The sequence below is a fragment of the Oncorhynchus masou genome, unplaced genomic scaffold, assembly GCF_036934945.1.
Source record: "Oncorhynchus masou masou isolate Uvic2021 unplaced genomic scaffold, UVic_Omas_1.1 unplaced_scaffold_806, whole genome shotgun sequence".
Lineage (NCBI taxonomy): Eukaryota > Metazoa > Chordata > Actinopteri > Salmoniformes > Salmonidae > Oncorhynchus > Oncorhynchus masou.
In genome coordinates, this window is record NW_027014530.1 from 56975 (window position 1) to 76045 (window position 19071).

The window sequence follows — 19071 nt, forward strand, 5'->3', positions numbered from 1 at the left end:
ATATACACCAGGGATATATACACCAGGGAAACACAGGGATATATATATATACCAGGGATATATACACCAGGGATATATACACCAGGGATATATACACCAGGGATACACAGGGATATATACACCAGGGATATATACACCAGGGAAACACAGGGATATATACGCCAGGGATATATACGCCAGGGATATATACGCCAGGGATATATACACCAGGGAGACACAGGGATATATACACCAGGGAGACACAGGGATATATACACCAGGGATATATACACCAGGGATATATACACCAGGGAAACACAGGGATATATACACCAGGGATATATACACCAGGGATATAAGCGACACCTGGAGGCAGGTGAAACAGATGAGGGTTTGACATGAATATGGAGAAAAATATACTGCTACTATTTTCACATTAGTATAACAATATTACCATACAATTCTAGGAAACGGAAGATTAATATATATGTTATTTGAGAGAATAAACCAAATGCATCTGCCATTGTCCTTCTACACTACTGGTGTTAAATTAACAGTGTGTTTGTGAAGTCATGATGATCTCTTTGTCAGGCTGTCAGGCTGTGGAGTCACAGAGGAAGGCTGTGCTTCTCTGGTCTCAGCTCTGAGGTCAAACCCCTCACACCTGAGAGAGCTGGATCTGAGTAACAATGACCTGAAGGATTCAGGAGTGGAGCTGCTCTCTGCTGGACTGGGGAATCCCCAATGTAAACTGGAGACTCTGAGGTCAGTATTCCTGTAGTTGGTCAACAATATTTGTACTATACATTTTTCTCTCTACAAGCAATACTTTGATGATTTGTCATTTGATAAAAAATATACTGCCACTATTTTCACCACCAAATAATATCAGTGTGATTTTAATATGATTTGACTCTTTGCAGGCTGTCAGGCTGTCAAGTCACAGAGGAAGGCTGTGCTTCTCTGGTCTCAGCTCTGAAGTCAAACCCCTCACACCTGAGAGAGCTGGACCTGAGCTACAATCACCCAGGAGACTCAGGAGTCAGACTGCTCTCTGCTGGACTGGAGGATCCCCACTGCAGACTGGAGAAACTCAAGTATGTAGAGGGTTTATGTCAATGTTCATATCAGACATGTTTCACTTATCAGGCTGGTTAAGACAAACATTCTGACCACCACTTGGACAGAATTATACCACAGGACACCCACACACAGACAAACATTTGCTTGAAGTTATATGCTGTATATCCGCGCGTGTCGTGTGTGTGTGTGTGTGTGTGTGTGTGTGTGTGTGTGTGTGTGTGTGTGTGTGTGAGAGTTCAGGTGTATCCCTCAATGACTGTCTGTTCTTCTGCTTACCGCTACAGTGTGGAACATGGTGGAGAGAACACAATGAAACCTGGGCTTAGAAAATGTGAGTGTTGACTGCTGTGAAGAATATGACTAAGAATAAGTCTTAATTCAAGTTAAGTCAAAGTCAAAGACCATCATCATTACTGACTTGGTAATATTAAATATCAGCTGTAGTTCTACAGAAGCAGAAATCAGGGACACCAACGTTTACAAAGAGTTGATTTGACTGTGTGTGTGTGTGTAATTAATGTGAATTAGTGTGTTTTATATTACCATACAGTATCACATATGATCATTCAACAAGTCTCAAGTTACCTTAACTTCTCCTTTTGATACCTAGAAACATCTACATTAAATGAATTAGTGAAAAGTGAGTTAACATTCTAATGTGAATGATGATGATTTCTAATATTGTGTCTGTTCTCATCCATCAGATGTCTGTGATCTCACACTGGACCCAAACACAGTAGACAGACTCCTCTCTCTGTCTGAGGAGAACAGAAAGGTGACATGTAGGAGAGAGGAGCAGCCGTATCCTGACCACCCAGAGAGATTTGAGGTCTGGGGACAGGTGCTGTGTAGAGAGGGTCTGACTGGGCGCTGTTACTGGGAGGTAGAGTGGAGTGGGAGAGAGGCTGATATAGGAGTGACATATAAAGGAATCAGCAGGAGAGGAAGGGTTAATGACTGTTGTCTTGGATGGAATGACAATTCCTGGAGTCTGTTCTGCTATGACAACCATTACATTGCCTGGCACAGTAATAATCCCACTACCATAGACGTCCCCTCCTCCAGCCCCCACAGAGTAGGAGTGTATCTGGACTGGCCAGCCGGCACTCTGTCCTTCTATAGAGCCTCCTCTGACACACTGACCCACCTGATCACATTCACCTCCACATTCACTGAGCCCCTCTATGCAGGGTTTTGGGTTTGTGATGACTCCTCAGTGTCCCTGTAAATAATAACCTGACACACACACACACACACATTGACACACACACACATTGACACACACACACATTGACACACACACACACACATTGACACACACACACACAAACACCCACATTGACACACACACTTTTAATTTTATTTTTCAGTGTAATAAAAAAGATCAGTTGTAAATGTTTTATGTTTTAGGCCTTTTATGGCCTTTTATGTTTGATATGATGTTAGTAACACTCTGAAGTCATTCCATCTGTAATGGTGTGGTCGGAAGGAGAATGAACTTGATATAAACGGAGTCGCTAAAAAATAACTCCAAAACCAAAATATACAAAAATAATAAAAAGTGGGTACAAAACCCATCGCGCATCAAACAATCTCCAACTAGGACATGAGGGGAAAGAGAGGGTTAAATACACAACATGTAATTGATGGGATTGAAAGCAGGTGAAACAAGGCAAAACAAATGGAAAATGAAAAATGAAAAATGGATCAGCGAAGCTAGAAGGTCGGTGACATCGTCCGCCTAACAAGGCGGAAGTCGTGTCCTTTCTTTAAAGCTCTAAAGTGACTTTTTATTGACAGATGCCTCATTTAAATGTTCTGGATGTTGATGAAAGGAAATCCCATAAAGCCTTCTGGCCAGGACTTTATTATGGCATCTTCTGATTGGGTGTCTCAGGTCAGGACTTTGTTATGACATCTTCTGATTGGGTGTCTCAGGTCAGGGCTTTGTTATGACATCTTCTGATTGGGTGTCTCAGGTCAGGGCTTTGTTATGACATCTTCTGATTGGGTGTCTCAGGTCAGAGCTTTGTTATGACATCTTCTGATTGGGTGTCTCAGGTCAGGGCTTTGTTACGGCATCTTCTGATTGGGTGTCTCAGGTCAGGGCTTTGTTATGACATCTTCTGATTGGGTGTCTCAGGTCAGGGCTTTGTTATGACATCTTCTGATTGGGTGTCTCAGGTCAGGGCTTTGTTATGACATCTTCTGATTGGGTGTCAGGTCAGGACTTTGTTATGACATCTTCTGATTGGGTGTCTCAGGTCAGGGCTTTGTTACGGCATCTTCTGATTGGGTGTCTCAGGTCAGGGCTTTGTTATGACATCTTCTGATTGGGTGTCTCAGGTCAGGGCTTTGTTATGACATCTTCTGATTGGGTGTCTCAGGTCAGGGCTTTGTTATGACATCTTCTGATTGGGTGTCAGGTCAGGACTTTGTTATGACATCTTCTGATTGGGTGTCTCAGGTCAGGGCTTTGTTATGACATCTTCTGATTGGGTGTCAGGTCAGGTCTTTGTTATGACATCTTCTGATTGGGTGTCTCAGGTCAGGGCTTTGTTATGACATCTTCTGATTGGGTGTCTCAGGTCAGGACTTTGTTATGACATCTTCTGATTGGGTGTCTCAGGTCAGGGCTTTGTTATGACATCTTCTGATTGGGTGTCTCAGGTCAGGACTTTGTTATGGCATCTTCTGATTGGGTGTCTCAGGTCAGGTCTGAGCCATGATCAGAATGTGTCTCTCTCTATTTCCAGCCCTGCCATTTCTACCTGTCCTGATCTAGTGTTTGACCCCTGACCTCCTCACACCGTCTCACTGCCCATGTCTGCTTTTAGCTCCCAACTCTACTTCACTGTGTTATAATGGACCTTATGCTTGTTATGTCACCTCTGTAACCAGGTATCAAACATACTGACCTTTCTGACCCTGTCCCATGGCCCTACTTCACTGTGTTATAATGGACCTTATGCTTGTTATGTCACCTCTGTAACCAGGTATCAAACATATTGACCTTTCTGACCCTGTCCCATGGCCCTACTTCACTGTGTTATAATGGGCCTTATGCTTGTTATGTCATCTATGTAACCAGGTATCAAACATACTGACCTTTCTGACCCTGTCCCATGGCCCTACTTCACTGTGTTATAATGGACCTTATGCTTGTTATGTCACCTCTGTAACCAGGTAACAAACATACTGACCTTTCTGACCCTGTCCCATGGCCCTACTTTCTAGAACTGAACATTTAAAGTCCTCTGAGTTTTGTTTACTGTCCATTTACCCATTTATTGATGTATTGTTGTATATTGGGGTTGTGCAGCAGAGCATCATGGGGGTTTGTATGTGTAGAGATGATCATGTTCCAGATAAATGGTTGAACTAATTCCTGTCTCCCGTCTCATCATTATTGATTTGTCATACAGACGTGGTTATGAAACCCACAAATCATAACAAAAGATTGGCGATGAGTCTGAAACTACAGGAACTATTCTGTCTGGAAGAAGTTGGTTTCTACAATTGTTTAAAATGGTTATTTTCTGTGGTTCAGTCTAGGCTAATGTTAACACAGTGTATTACTAGCAGAGACAAGTGCATAGTGGAGCTAACAGAGAGAGTTAGCATAGTCATCGACGGCAGAAAAGGATTCGAGACGGATGTCGGAGCGAGAAAACAATTTGATTAAAAAGGGAGGAATATACAGTGATCAAAATAAAGGACATTTATTCAACTGTGAAGACGAATGTCATGCTCTGACCTTAGATATCTCTGTTTTCTTTATATTTTGGTTACGTCAGGGTGTGACGAGGGTGGGTATGTTAGTTTTTGTATTGTCTAGGGGTTTTGTAAGTCTAGGCATATGTAAGTCTATGGTGGCCTGAATTGGTTCCCAATCAGAGGTAGCTGTTTATCATTGTCTCTGATTGGGGACCATATTTAGGTGGCCATTTTGCCTATTGTATTTGTGGGTTCTTGTTCTACGTTTAGTTGCCAGTCTGCATTTCTCATATTAGCGTCATGGTTCGTTTTGTTGTTTTGATAGTTTGTTCAGTTGTTCTTTCTTTAATTAAAGAAGAAAGTACGCTTACCACGCTGCACCTTGTTCTCCTCCTTACGACGACCGTGACAACAAACTTTAGAAAGTTCTTCTAAATGAGCGAACTTGAGGAGAAAACGTCAGTGAGCGAAGTGGATGAAGATCACGTGACTGAGGAACATATTGATGTGGTTGAGGACAATCAGGATCCTATTGAGAAATGAAAAATGTCTGGAATTGATGGAAACATTGAACAGTTTGATGAAAGTATTGAGCAGGGGACCTCATATACAGAACGGTTTGAATATTCTGTTCTTGCAAATTACATTGTTGAGGACAACATTGTACCTACAGTTTTTAGTGTAATGGGGCCAAAGACATGTAATTTACTAGGCAGCCTGTTACATCCAGACAGAACAGGTAATAAGACGTATGGGGATATTGTGGAGATACTGAAAGGACCTGTTTCACCAGAACCACTAGTTAATACTTAAAGGACCTGTTTCACCAGAACCACTAGTTAATGCTGAAAGGACCTGTTTCACCAGAACCACTAGTTAATACTGAAAGGACCTGTTTCACCAGAACCACTAGTTAATACTTAAAGGACCTGTTTCACCAGAAACACTAGTTAATACTTAAAGGACATGTTTCACCAGAACCACTAGTTAATACTGAAAGGACCTGTTTCACCAGAACCACTAGTTAATACTTAAAGGACATGTTTCACCAGAACCACTAGTTAATACTTAAAGGACATGTTTCACCAGAACCACTAGTTAATACTTAAAGGACATGTTTCACCAGAACCACTAGTTAATACTGAAAGGACATGTTTCACCAGAACCACTAGTTAATACTGAAAGGACCTGTTTCACCAGAACCACTAGTTAATACTTAAAGGACATGTTTCACCAGAACCACTAGTTAATACTTAAAGGACCTGCTTCACCAGAACCACTAGTTAATACTTAAAGGACCTGTTTCACCAGAACCACTAGTTAATGCTGAAAGGACCTGTTTCACCAGAACCACTAGTTAATACTTAAAGGACATGTTTCACCAGAACCACTAGTTAATACTTAAAGGACCTGTTTCACCAGAACCACTAGTTAATGCTGAAAGGACATGTTTCACCAGAACCACTAGTTAATGCTGAAAGGTTCAGGTTCCACAGGAGACAACAGGAAGAGGGAGAATCAGTACCAATGTTTGCTGCTGCAGTAAAGAAACTATCAGAACACTGAGTTGAATGGTGTTCTAAATGACATCATAAGAGACAGACTAGAATGTGGCTACGGAGTGAAGATACACCAAAGAGACTGTTGACTGAAAGTCATCTGACCTTGGTGAAGGACATTGAAATCACTGTGTCCATGGAACTAGCTGCTGAAGAGGCTCAACCAGTTGAGTTCCTCAGGAACTTAGTGGGTTCATCTAACAAGCCTAATCAACAGCTGATACATTGTAATCTCATGCACAGGATATACCTTCCACATAGAAAACATAATTTAATGTAAACCATAACCTCTCCTCTGTGTGATCTATGTAATCAAGGTGCCTTGGGCTCCTTTAATCATGTGTACTGGGAGTGACCAGGGGACATATGTACTGGGAGTGACCAGGGGACTTATGTACTGGTAGTGACCAGGGAACATATGTACTGGGAGTGACCAGGGGACATGTGTACTGGGAGTGACCAGGGGACATATGTACTGGGAGTGACCAGAGGACATATGTACTGGGAGTGACCAGGGGACATATGTACTGGGAGTGACCAGGGGACATATGTACTGGGAGTGACCAGGGGACATATGTACTGGGAGTGACCAGGGGACATGTTTTGGAAAGAGGTTCCCTCTGTCTTATCTGCTGTAGTGGATGTCATCACACCTTGTTCCCCCAAACTGTTATCACTTAATGATCATTCATCCATGGGTCTACCACCACACGTCATTGGATCAGCACTTTATACACTGTTAGGATCCATGGGTCTACCACCACACCTCATTGGATCAGCACTTTATACACTGTTAGGATCCATGGGTCTACCACCACACCTCATTGGATCAGCACCTTATACACTGTTAGGATCCATGGGTCTACCACCACACCTCATTGGATCAGCACTTTATCCACTGTTAGGATCCATGGGTTTACCACCTCACCTCATTGGATCAGCACATTATACACTGTTAGGATCCATGGGTCTACCACCACACCTCATTGGATCAGCACCTTATACACTGTTAGGATCCATGGGTCTACCACCACACCTCATTGGATCAGCACTTTATACACTGTTAGGATCCATGGGTCTACCACCTCATTGGATCAGCACTTTATACACTGTTAGGATCCATGGGTCTACCACCTCACCTCATTGGATCAGCACTTTATACACTGTTAGGATCCATGGGTCAACAACCTCATTGGATCAGCACTTTATACACTGTTAGGATCCATGGTCTACCACCACACCTCATTGGATCAGCACTTTTATAGATATAATTCATTAACAACCATCCACTGCTGGGATTTTTGGGGCCAAACAACAATTGACAACTGGTTCTCTGCAGCTGAAACCATAAAGTGTGTTTTTTATTCAACAGATTTTATCACAACTTCATTTGTGGTTGGAGGGTGGGTTGGAGTGGTCCCAGTAGGGTTGGAGTGGTCCCAGGAGGGGTTGGAGTGGTCCCAGGAGGGGTTGGAGTGGTCCCAGGAGGGGTTGGAGGGTGGGTTGGGGTGGTCCCAGGAGGGTTTGGAGGGTGGGTTGGAGTGGTCCCAGTAGGTTTGGAGTGGTCCCGGTAGGGTTGGAGTGGTCCCAGGAGGGGTTGGAGGGTGGGTTGGGGTGGTCCCAGGAGGGTTTGGAGGGTGGGTTGGAGTGGTCCCAGGAGGGTTTGGAGGGTGGGTTGGAGTGGTCCCAGGAGGGGTTGGAGGGTGGGTTGGAGTGGTCCCAGTAGGGTTGGAGTGGTCCCAGGAGGGGTTGGAGGGTTGGTTGGGGTGGTCCAGGAGGTGTTGGAAGGTGGGTTGGAGTGGTCCCAGTAGGTTTGGAGTGGTCCCGGTAGGGTTGGAGTGGTCCCAGGAGGGGTTGGAGGGTGGGTTGGGGTGGTCCCAGGAGGGTTTGGAGGGTGGGTTGGAGTGGTCCCAGGAGGGGTTGGAGGGTGGGTTGGAGTGGTCCCAGTAGGTTTGGAGTGGTCCCGGTAGGGTTGGAGTGGTCCCAGGAGGGGTTGGAGGGTTGGTTTGGGTGGTCCAGGAGGTGTTGGAAGGTGGGTTGGAGTGGTCCCAGTAGGTTTGGAGTGGTCCCGGTAGGGTTGGAGTGGTCCCAGGAGGGGTTGGAGGGTGGGTTGGGGTGGTCCCAGGAGGGTTTGGAGGGTGGGTTGGAGTGGTCCCAGGAGGGGTTGGAGGGTGGGTTGGGGTGGTCCCAGTAGGGATGGAGTGGTCCCAGTAGGGTTGGAGGGTGGGTTGGGGGTTTCCAGGAGGGTTGGAGTGGTCCCAGTAGGGTTGGGGTGGTCCCAGTAGGGGTTGGAGGGTGGGTTGGTGTGGTCCTAGGAGGGGTTGGAGGGTGGGTTGGAGTGGTCCCAGGAGGGGTTGGAGGGTGGGTTGGAGTGGTCCCAGGAGGGGTTGGAGGGTGGGTTGGGGTGGTCCCAGTAGGGTTGGAGTGGTCCCAGCAGGGTTGGAGGGTGGGTTGGGGGGTTCCCAGGGGGGTTGGAGTGGTCCCAGTAGGGTTGAGGTGGTCCCAGTAGGGTTGGAGTGGTCCCAGTAGGGGTTGGAGGGTGGGTTGGAGTGGTCCCAGGAGGGGTTGGAGGGTGGGTTGGTACCAGGAGGGGTTGGAGGGTGGGTTGGTACCAGGAGGGGTTGGAGGGTGGGTTTGGGTGGTCCCAGGTGTGTGATTGTATATGTGGTTAATTATATTTTTGTATTTCCCTGCAATAACTGGTTTACATAACACACTGATATATATATACTCCAAATGACAGACAAAATGAGAAAAAAAATCCAGAAAATCACTTTGTAGGATTTTTTATGAATTTATTTGCAAATTATGGTGGAAAATAAGTATGATTTTATGTTTTTTTCTTCTCATTCTGTCTGTCATAGTTGAAGTGGACCTATGATGAAAATTACAGGCCTCTCATATTTTTAAGTGGGAGAACTTGCACAATTGGTGGCTGACTAAATACTTTTTTGCCCCACTGTATGTATATATATATATATATATATATATATATTAACAGTATTGTGTCTCTAGCTGTGTAATCATTCCTGCTGCTATTTGTTCTGATATATAAATTAACAGTATTGTGTCTAGATGTAAAATCATTCCTGCTGCTATTTTTTCTTATCTGTTTTCCTTTAAAATAAATATTAAGTTGATCACAAAAAAAAATAAAAGTGCACAGTATTTCAACTGAAAATCAGAGACGGGAAATCAAGTCACATGCTTCCACTGTGGCAAGGTGGGACATCAGCCTTCTACATGCTGGTGTAAGGACATGGATTGTCCAGCATGTGGTAAGAAAATGCACATTTGATCAAAACCTCTAGAAACAAAAAGAGAACAGAAAATGCTAAACGGGAAACAAGAAAATGTCATTTCAACAAAAGACAAATGGACATGTTCACACCGTTAAGAAAGAGAACACTGAGGTGAGTAACTCATCAGACCAGGAAGTCACACTGAAACACCTTCCACTTCAACCAGCGCCCCTCCTGTTAAAGACTTACACAGGTGAATCTGTCGCTGTGAGAGGCATCACTGATGTAACAGTTCAGGTAAACAGACCAAGTCTATGTTGTGAAGGGAGACTCTGCATCACTGATGTCACAGTTCAGGTAAACAGACCAACTCTATGTTGTGAAGGGAGACTCTGCATCACTGATGTCACAGTTCAGGTAAACAGACCAACTGTATGTTGTGAAGGGAGACTCTGCATCACTGATGTCACAGTTCAGGTAAACAGACCAACTCCATGTTGTGAATGGAGAATATGCATCACTGATTGTTACGAATCCCTTTTGGCCCGACAGTCTAGGGGGGATGGTAATGAGACTCGTAACATAACTCATGCAAATTATTATTGTGACAAAGGAAAAGTGTGAACGAAATAAGCACGACAACTGAAATCTACCGTCAAACTCTAGGTTTATTTATAAACACACGGTAATGGGGGGAGCAGGAAAAGGGGCTGGGCTGGACCCAAGGAAAGAAACAATAAGTATTCAAAAACACCCCTAAGCTAGACTAGCCTACTTTAACAACAGCTAACTAACTAACCAAAAATACAGTGGGTGGTCCGCCCAGTTCTAACTAGTGTATTTAACAAAGTTCACCTACGGGTAGTGTATGCCCATGGGCGACTTGTCTTTGTTTCCCCCAGCAATCAAACACAAACACCATAACCAAAAACAATACTCACAGGTGATGACAAAGTGCTATGAGGTGCTTAAACAAAAGAGAGGTTAAGACACAAAGCTAGAGTGAAACACTGAGACCTACAGACATGGCATTTACAGAGAGATTGAGCTGAGCTGAGCTGGGCTCTAGAACAAACAAATGATGGGGTTTTTAAAACATGGGGAAGGAACTGTGATAGGTCAGGAAATAAGAGGAGGTGTGTCTTCTGATTGATGATTGACTGATTGGGGAGTGATGATTTTCACCTGAGAGGGGAGAAGGAGAGAAAAGAAACACACACACAGGAAACACACCCACACAGGATAACTGTATCCGTAACACTGATGTCACAGTTCAGGTAAACAGACCAACTCTATGTTGTGAAGGGAGACTCTGCATCACTGATGTCACTGTTCAGGTAAACAGACCAACTCTATGTTGTGAAGGGAGACTCTGCATCACTGATGTCACAGTTCAGGTAAACAGACCAACTCTATGTTGTGAAGGGAGACTATGCATCACTGATGTCACAGTTCAGGTAAACAGACCAACTCTATGTTGTGAATGGAGACTCTGCATCACTGATGTCACAGTTCAGGTAAACAGACCAACTCTATGTTGTGAAGGGAGACTATGCATCACTGATGTCACAGTTCAGGTAAACAGACCAACTCTATGTTGTGAATGGAGACTCTGCATCACTGATGTCACAGTTCAGGTAAACAGACCAACTCTATGTTGTGAAGGGAGACTATGCATCACTGATGTCACAGTTCAGGTAAACAGACCAACTCTATGTTGTGAAGGGAGACTATGCATCACTGATGTCACAGTTCAGGTAAACAGACCAACTCTATGTTGTGAAGGGAGACTCTGCATCAGATGCATATCAACCAGCAAGGTGCAACGTGTGAAAACACGGTTTGTTAATAAATAAACACATAATAAATAGTGTAACATACTATTGTAAAGGATTAATGACATGAAGAAATATAAGTGGAATTATATCAATAAAATAACAATAGTTCATTCTACAAAGTAGAAAATAAATCAATAAATATAAAATAACAACAATAGTTCATTCTACAAAGTAGAAAATAAATCAATAAATATAAAATAACAACAATAGTTCATTCTACAAAGTAGAAAATAAATCAATAAATATAAAATAACAACAATAGTTCATTCTACAAAGTAGAAAATAAATCAATAAATATAAAATAACAACAATTGTTCATTCTACAAAGTAGAAACAATAAATATCTAACAATAATAAAACCAGCCAGGTGCAATGTATTCTGTATTACTAAACAATAAATATCTAATAATAATAATAAAACCAGCCAGGTGCAATGTATTCTGTATTACTAAACAATAAATATCTAATAATAATAATAAAACCAGCCAGGTGCAATGTATTCTGTATTACTAAACAATAAATATCTAATAATAATAATAAAACCAGCCAGGTGCAATGTATTCTGTATTACTAAACAATAAATATCTAATAATAATAATAAAACCAGCCAGGTGCAATGTATTCTGTATTACTAAACAATAAATATCTAACAATAATAAAACCAGCCAGGTGCAATGTATTCTGTATTACTAAACAATAAATATCTAATAATAATAATAAAACCAGCCAGGTGAAATGTATTCTGTATTACTAAACAAAAGCACCAGTGAATTAACAATTGTAAAGGATGAATTTCATAAATGAATATTTGTGGAAAAATATTGAAGACAAGATGTAAAAACAATAATGTGTTGACTGTATCAGACACTGTAGCACCTTTACACATGAATCAATCCCCTCTTCTCTTTATGCTACCAGACACTGTAGATCACCTTTACACATGAATCAATCCCCTCTTCTCTTTATGCTACCAGACACTGTAGATCACCTTTACACATGAATCAATCCCCTCTTCTCTTTATGCTACCAGACACTGTAGACCACCTTTACACATGAATCAATCCCCTCTTCTCTCTATGCTACCAGACACTGTAGAGCACCTTTACACATGAATCAATCCCCTCTTCTCTCTATGCTATCAGACACTGTAGATCACCTTTACACATGAATCAATCCCCTCTTCTCTCTATGCTACCAGACACTGTAGATCACCTTTACACATGAATCAATCCCCTCTTCTCTCTATGCTATCAGACACTGTAGACCACCTTTACACATGAATCAATCCCCTCTTCTCTTTATGCTGTCAGACACTGTAGACCACCTTTACACATGAATCAATCCCCTCTTCTCTTTATGCTATCAGACACTATAGCTCCTTTACACATGAATCAATCCCCTCTTCTCTCTATGCTACCAGACACTGTAGACCACCTTTACACATGAATCAATCCCCTCTTCTCTTTATGCTATCAGACACTGTAGCACCTTTACACATGAATCGATCCCCTCTTCTCTCTATGCTATCAGACACTGTAGATCACCTTTACACATGAATCAATCCCCTCTTCTCTCTATGCTACCAGACACTGTAGCACCTTTACACATGAATCAATCCCCTCTTCTCTTTATGCTGTCAGACACTGTAGATCACCTTTACACATGAATCAATCCCCTCTTCTCTCTATGCTATCAGACACTGTAGCACCTTTACACATGAATCAATCCCCTCTTCTCTTTATGCTACCAGACACTGTAGCACCTTTACACATGAATCAATCCCCTCTTCTCTCTATGCTATCAGACACTGTAGATCACCTTTACACATGAATCAATCCCCTCTTCTCTCTATGCTACCAGACACTGTAGCACCTTTACACATGAATCAATCCCCTCTTCTCTTTATGCTGTCAGACACTGTAGATCACCTTTACACATGAATCAATCCCCTCTTCTCTCTATGCTATCAGACACTGTAGACCACCTTTACACATGAATCAATCCCCTCTTCTCTTTATGCTATCAGACACTGTAGCACCTTTACACATGAATCAATCCCCTCTTCTCTCTATGCTGTCAGACACTGTAGCACCTTTACACATGAATCAATCCCCTCTTCTCTTTATGCTGTCAGACACTGTAGAGCACCTTTACACATGAATCAATCCCCTCTTCTCTTTATGCTATCAGACACTGTAGCACCTTTACACATGAATCAATCCCCTCTTCTCTCTATGCTATCAGACACTGTAGATCACCTTTACACATGAATCAATCCCCTCTTCTCTCTATGCTACCAGACACTGTAGCACCTTTACACATGAATCAATCCCCTCTTCTCTTTATGCTGTCAGACACTGTAGATCACCTTTACACATGAATCAATCCCCTCTTCTCTCTATGCTATCAGACACTGTAGCACCTTTACACATGAATCAATCCCCTCTTCTCTTTATGCTACCAGACACTGTAGCACCTTTACACATGAATCAATCCCCTCTTCTCTCTATGCTATCAGACACTGTAGATCACCTTTACACATGAATCAATCCCCTCTTCTCTCTATGCTGTCAGACACTGTAGATCACCTTTACACATGAATCAATCCCCTCTTCTCTCTATGCTGTCAGACACTGTAGATCACCTTTACACATGAATCAATCCCTTCTTCTCTTTATGCTGTCAGACACTGTAGATCACCTTTACACATGAATCAATCCCCTCTTCTCTCTATGCTACCAGACACTGTAGACCACCTTTACACATGAATCAATCCCCTCTTCTCTTTATGCTTCAGGTCCACAAACAAGTCAAATCGGTTTCCCTGCACACAGTTTTCATCGGCCTTGTTTGGTGTGAATCTGGCGACTTGACATTATTTATCCTTTCCTGTGCTGCTTGGGTAAGAGGGAGAGCAGGACCTGCTGTGGTGCTTGGGTAAGAGGGAGAGCAGGACCTGCTGTGGTGCTTGGGGAAGAGGGAGAGCAGGACATGCTGTGGTGCTTGGGGAAGAGGGAGAGCAGGACCTGCTGTGGTGCTTGGGGAAGAGGGAGAGCAGGACATGCTGTGGTGCTTGGGGAAGAGGGAGAGCAGGACCTGCTGTGGTGCTTGGGGAAGAGGGAGAGCAGGACATGCTGTGGTGCTTGGGTAAGAGGGAGAGCAGGACCTGCTGTGGTGCTTGGGGAAGAGGGAGAGCAGGACATGCTGTGGTGCTTGGGGAAGAGGGAGAGCAGGACATGCTGTGGTGCTTGGGGAAGAGGGAGAGCAGGACCTGCTGTGGTGCTTGGGGAAGAGGGAGAGCAGGACATGCTGTGGTGCTTGGGGAAGAGGGAGAGCAGTACCTGCTGTGGTGCTTGGGTAAGAGGGAGAGCAGGACCTGCTGTGGTGCTTGGGGAAGAGGGAGAGCAGTACCTGCTGTGGTGCTTGGGGAAGAGGGAGAGCAGGACCTGCAGTGGTGCTTGGGGAAGAGGGAGAGCAGGACCTGCAGTGGTGCTTGGGGAAGAGGGAGAGCAGGACCTGCTGTGGTGCTTGGGGAAGAGGGAGACCTGCTGCCTGCTGTGGTGCTTGGGGAAGAGGGAGAGCAGGATCTGCTGCCTGCTTGGTGCTGTGGTGCTTGGGGAAGAGGGAGAGCAGGACCTGCTGCCTGCTTAGTGATGTGGTGCTTGGGGAAGAGGGAGAGCAGTACCTGCTGTGGTGCTTGGGGAAGAGGGAGAGCAGGACCTGCTGTGGTGCTTGGGGAAGAGGTAGACCTGCTGCCTGCTGTGGAGCTTGGGGAAGAGGTAGACCTGCTGCCTGCTGTGGAGCTTGGGGACGAGGGAGAGCAGGATCTGCTGCCTGCTTGGTGCTGTGGTGCCTTGGGGAAGAGGGAGAACAGGACCTGCTGCCTGCTTGGTGACTGTAGCTTCTTTCTCTGCGTTCATGTGGTTCTCATGAAGCTCACATGCAAGATCGATGATGAAATCTCTCCTGCTGACTGTCTTGACAAGGCATTGCTTGTACAACACGTGTTGATAGCAGCCATGTCGAGCACATTGTAGAACAGCGCAACAGGCCAGCGGCAAGTATCTCCTAGCAGGCTAGTCTTGTTTGTGTGTTCACTGTTCCAAGCAGGCTAGTCTTCTTTGTGTGTTCACTATTCCTAGCAGGCTAGTCTTCTTTGTTTGTTCACTGTTCCTCGCAGGCGAGTCTTGTTTGTGTGTTCACTGTTCCTAGCAGGCTAGTCTTGTTTGTTTGTTCACTGTTCATAGCAGGATAGTCTTCTTTGTGTGTTCACTGTTCCTAGCAGGCTAGTCTTGTTTGTTCGTTCACGGTTCCTAGCAGGCTAGTCTTGTTTGTTTGTTCACTGTTCCTAGCAGGCTAGTCTTCTTTGTGTGTTCACTGTTCCTAGCAGGCTAGTCTTGTTTGTGTGTTCACTGTTCCTAGCAGGCTAGTCTTGTTTGTTTGTGTGTTCACTGTTCCTAGCAGGCTAGTCTTGTTTGTGTGTTCACTGTTCCTAGCAGGCTAGTCTTGTTTGTTTGTGTGTTCACTGTTCCTAGCAGGCTAGTCTTGTTTGTGTGTTCACTGTTCCTAGCAGGCTAGTCTTGTTTGTTTGTGTGTTCACTGTTCCTAGCAGGCTAGTCTTGTTTGTGTGTTCACTGTTCCTAGCAGGCTCGTCTTGTTTGTTTGTTCACTGTTCCTAGCAGGCTAGTCTTGTTTGTTTGTTTACTGTTCCTAGCAGGCTAGTCTTGTTTGTAATCAACTTGCCTGACAGTGAAAATGATGTGAAGATGTTGTCCATGGTCACATGTCTGCCTTTGTCCATGTCAGGCTCCACGTGACTCAAAACCACAGTCTGACAGTCAGCTGCTGGCCTGGTTTCATTTCCCCAGACATGGAAAGACATTCAGCAAGTCTGTGGCAAACCAGAACTGAAGTCACATGCACTATTATCAGTTTCTATCTGGTTTCTATTGGCCGTTCATCCATTGATGACAGAATAATTTGATTTTAATTTGATTGTGGTACTAGTTTCTGCTTAGTAGCAGCTCAATACTGCTGCTACAGGGGTCCTGTGATAAATACCTGGACAACACAGATGTTGATCAATACTGCTGCTACAGGGGTCCTGTAATAAATACCTGGACAACACAGATGTTGATCAATACTGCTGCTACAGGGGTCCTGTGATAAATACCTGGACAACACAGATGTTGATCAATACTGCTGCTACAGGGGTCCTGTAATAAATACCTGGACAACACAGATGTTGATCAATACTGCTGCTACAGGGGTCCTGTAATAAATACCTGGACAACACAGATGTTGATCAATACTGCTGCTACAGGGGTCCTGTAATAAATACCTGGACAACACAGATGTTGATCAATACTGCTGCTACAGGGGTCCTGTGATAAATACCTGGACAACACAGATGTTGTTGAAGAAAAAGTGAACTTTGGAAATTAAGCTGCACCTCCTGAATGAAGAGAGTTATTTGATGAAGGTACGTGTCAATGAACCTGCAGAATCTGATCTCAGATACAGTATTATATAGAAATCACAATGTTTAACCTGCAGAATCTGATCTCTGATACAGTATTATATAGAAATCACAATGTTTAACCTGCAGAATCTGATCTCTGATACAGTATTATATAGAAATCACAATGTTTAACCTGCAGAATCTGATCTCAGATACAGTATTATATAGAAATCACAATGTTTAACCTGCAGAATCTGATCTCTGATACAGTATTATATAGAAATCACAATGTTTAACCTGCAGAATCTGATCTCTGATACAGTATTATATAGAAATCACAATGTTTAACCTGCAGAATCTGATCTCTGATACAGTATTATATAGAAATCACAATGTTTAACCTGCAGAATCTGATCTCAGATACAGTATTATATAGAAATCACAATGTTTAACCTGCAGAATCTGATCTCTGATACAGTATTATATAGAAATCACAATGTTTAACCTGCAGAATCTGATCTCTGATACAGTATTATATAGAAATCACAATGTTTAACCTGCAGAATCTGATCTTTCTGATACAGTATTATATAGAAATCACAATGTTTAACCTGCAGAATCTGATCTTTCTGATACAGTATTATATAGAAATCACAATGTTTAACCTGCAGAATCTGATCTCTGATACAGTATTATATAGAAACCACAATGTTTAACCTGCAGAATCTGATCTTTCTGATACAGTATTATATAGAAATCACAATGTTTAACCTGCAGAATCTGATCTCTGATACAGTATTATATAGAAATCACAATGTTTAACCTGCTTGTGACTCTGAAGGAGAATTTGATAAAGAGAGGCTCCTTTCACTGCATCTGTCAATTACAAGAAGCTCCCATCTCTTCATGTACTAGATGCTCCCAACTCTTCATATAGTAGATGCTCCCATCTCTTCATGTACTAGATGCTCCCATCTCTTCATGTACTAGATGCTCCCATCTCTTCATGTACTATATGCTCCCATCTCTTCATGTACTAGATGCTCCCATCTCTTCATGTACTAGATGCTCCCATCTCTTCATGTACTAATGCTCCCATCTCTTCATGTACTAGATGCTCCCATCTCTTCATGTACTAGATGCTCCCATCTCTTCATATACTAGATGCTCCCATCTCTTCATGTACTAGATGCTCCCATCTCTTCATGTACTAGATGCTCCCATCTCTTCATGCACTAGATGCTCCCATCTCTTCATGTACTAGATGCTCCCATCTCTTCATGTACAATATGAAAACTGACAAGCCTAATATTGTCACTCATCAGATTATTGTACATTCAATCTTGTCTACAGGCTAACTTTTGTTCATCAACTTGATAGAGTCAAGGACATGTTTTACATTATTCTAAAGGCTGCAACTCATAGCATGTTCTACATTATTCTAAAGGCTGCAACTCATAGCATGTTGTCATTATTCTAAAGGCTGCAACTCATAGCATGTTGTCATTATTCTAAAGGCTGCAACTCATAGCATGTTGTCATTTATCTAAAGTCTGCAACTCATAGCATGTTGTCATTATTCTAAAGGCTGCAACTCATAGCATGTTGTCATTTCCCTTTACAATACATGTGATTAGTATTAGAGTTACAGCCAATAGAACAGTCCCATAACAGTTTATTTATAGAAAGTAAAACATAAAAGAGAATATTATCAAGCCACAAGGCGTGTGGTCAAATGATTTACTGCTGATAAACAGGCATAACACAAACTCATCAATACACTGTTGTGCTACATTAAATCAACCTCTTCAACTCATCAATCCACTGTTGTGCTACATTAAATCAACCTCTTCAACTCATCAATACACTGTTGTGCTACATTAAATCAACCTCTTCAACTCATCAATACACTGTTGTGCTACATTAAATCAACCTCTTCAACTCATCAATACACTGTTGTGCTACATTAAATCACCTCTTCAACTCATCAATACACTGTTGTGCTACATTAAATCACCTCTTCAACTCATCAATACACTGTTGTGCTACATTAAATCAACCTCTTCAACTCATCAATACACTGTTGTGCTACATTAAATCAAACTCATCAACTAATCAATACACTGTTGTGCTACATTAAATCACCTCTTCAACTCATCAATACACTGTTGTTGTAACGGATTTCTTCTGTT

General features: G+C 42.9%; 1 protein-coding gene across 2 annotated transcripts; it reads left to right on the forward strand.

The window, feature by feature from the left end:
- The first annotated feature begins 300 nt into the window (after positions 1-300).
- Positions 301-4447, forward strand: LOC135537519 (stonustoxin subunit beta-like). 2 transcript variants are annotated; one of them, XR_010455238.1, is made up of 5 exons: positions 301-744; positions 903-1076; positions 1347-1393; positions 1767-3449; positions 3489-4447. XR_010455238.1 is itself a non-coding variant. In XM_064963655.1 (4 exons), the coding sequence occupies exons 3-4, from the start codon at positions 1372-1374 to the stop codon at positions 2288-2290; spliced, it is 546 nt and encodes a 181-aa protein (XP_064819727.1). In that variant the 5' UTR covers positions 301-744; positions 903-1076; positions 1347-1371; the 3' UTR covers positions 2291-4447. The 2 variants fall into 2 exon arrangements, 1 of the variants encoding a protein (XP_064819727.1); XM_064963655.1 differs by having other exon boundaries at positions 1767-4447.
- Positions 4448-19071: the final 14624 nt, after the last annotated feature.

Coding starts and splice junctions, on each gene's coding strand:
- LOC135537519 (XM_064963655.1), top strand. CDS start 1,372: ATGAAACCTGGGCTTAGAAAAT. Junction 1,394..1,766: donor GAAACCTGGGCTTAGAAAAT/GTGAGTGTTGAC, acceptor CTCATCCATCAG/ATGTCTGTGATCTCACACTG.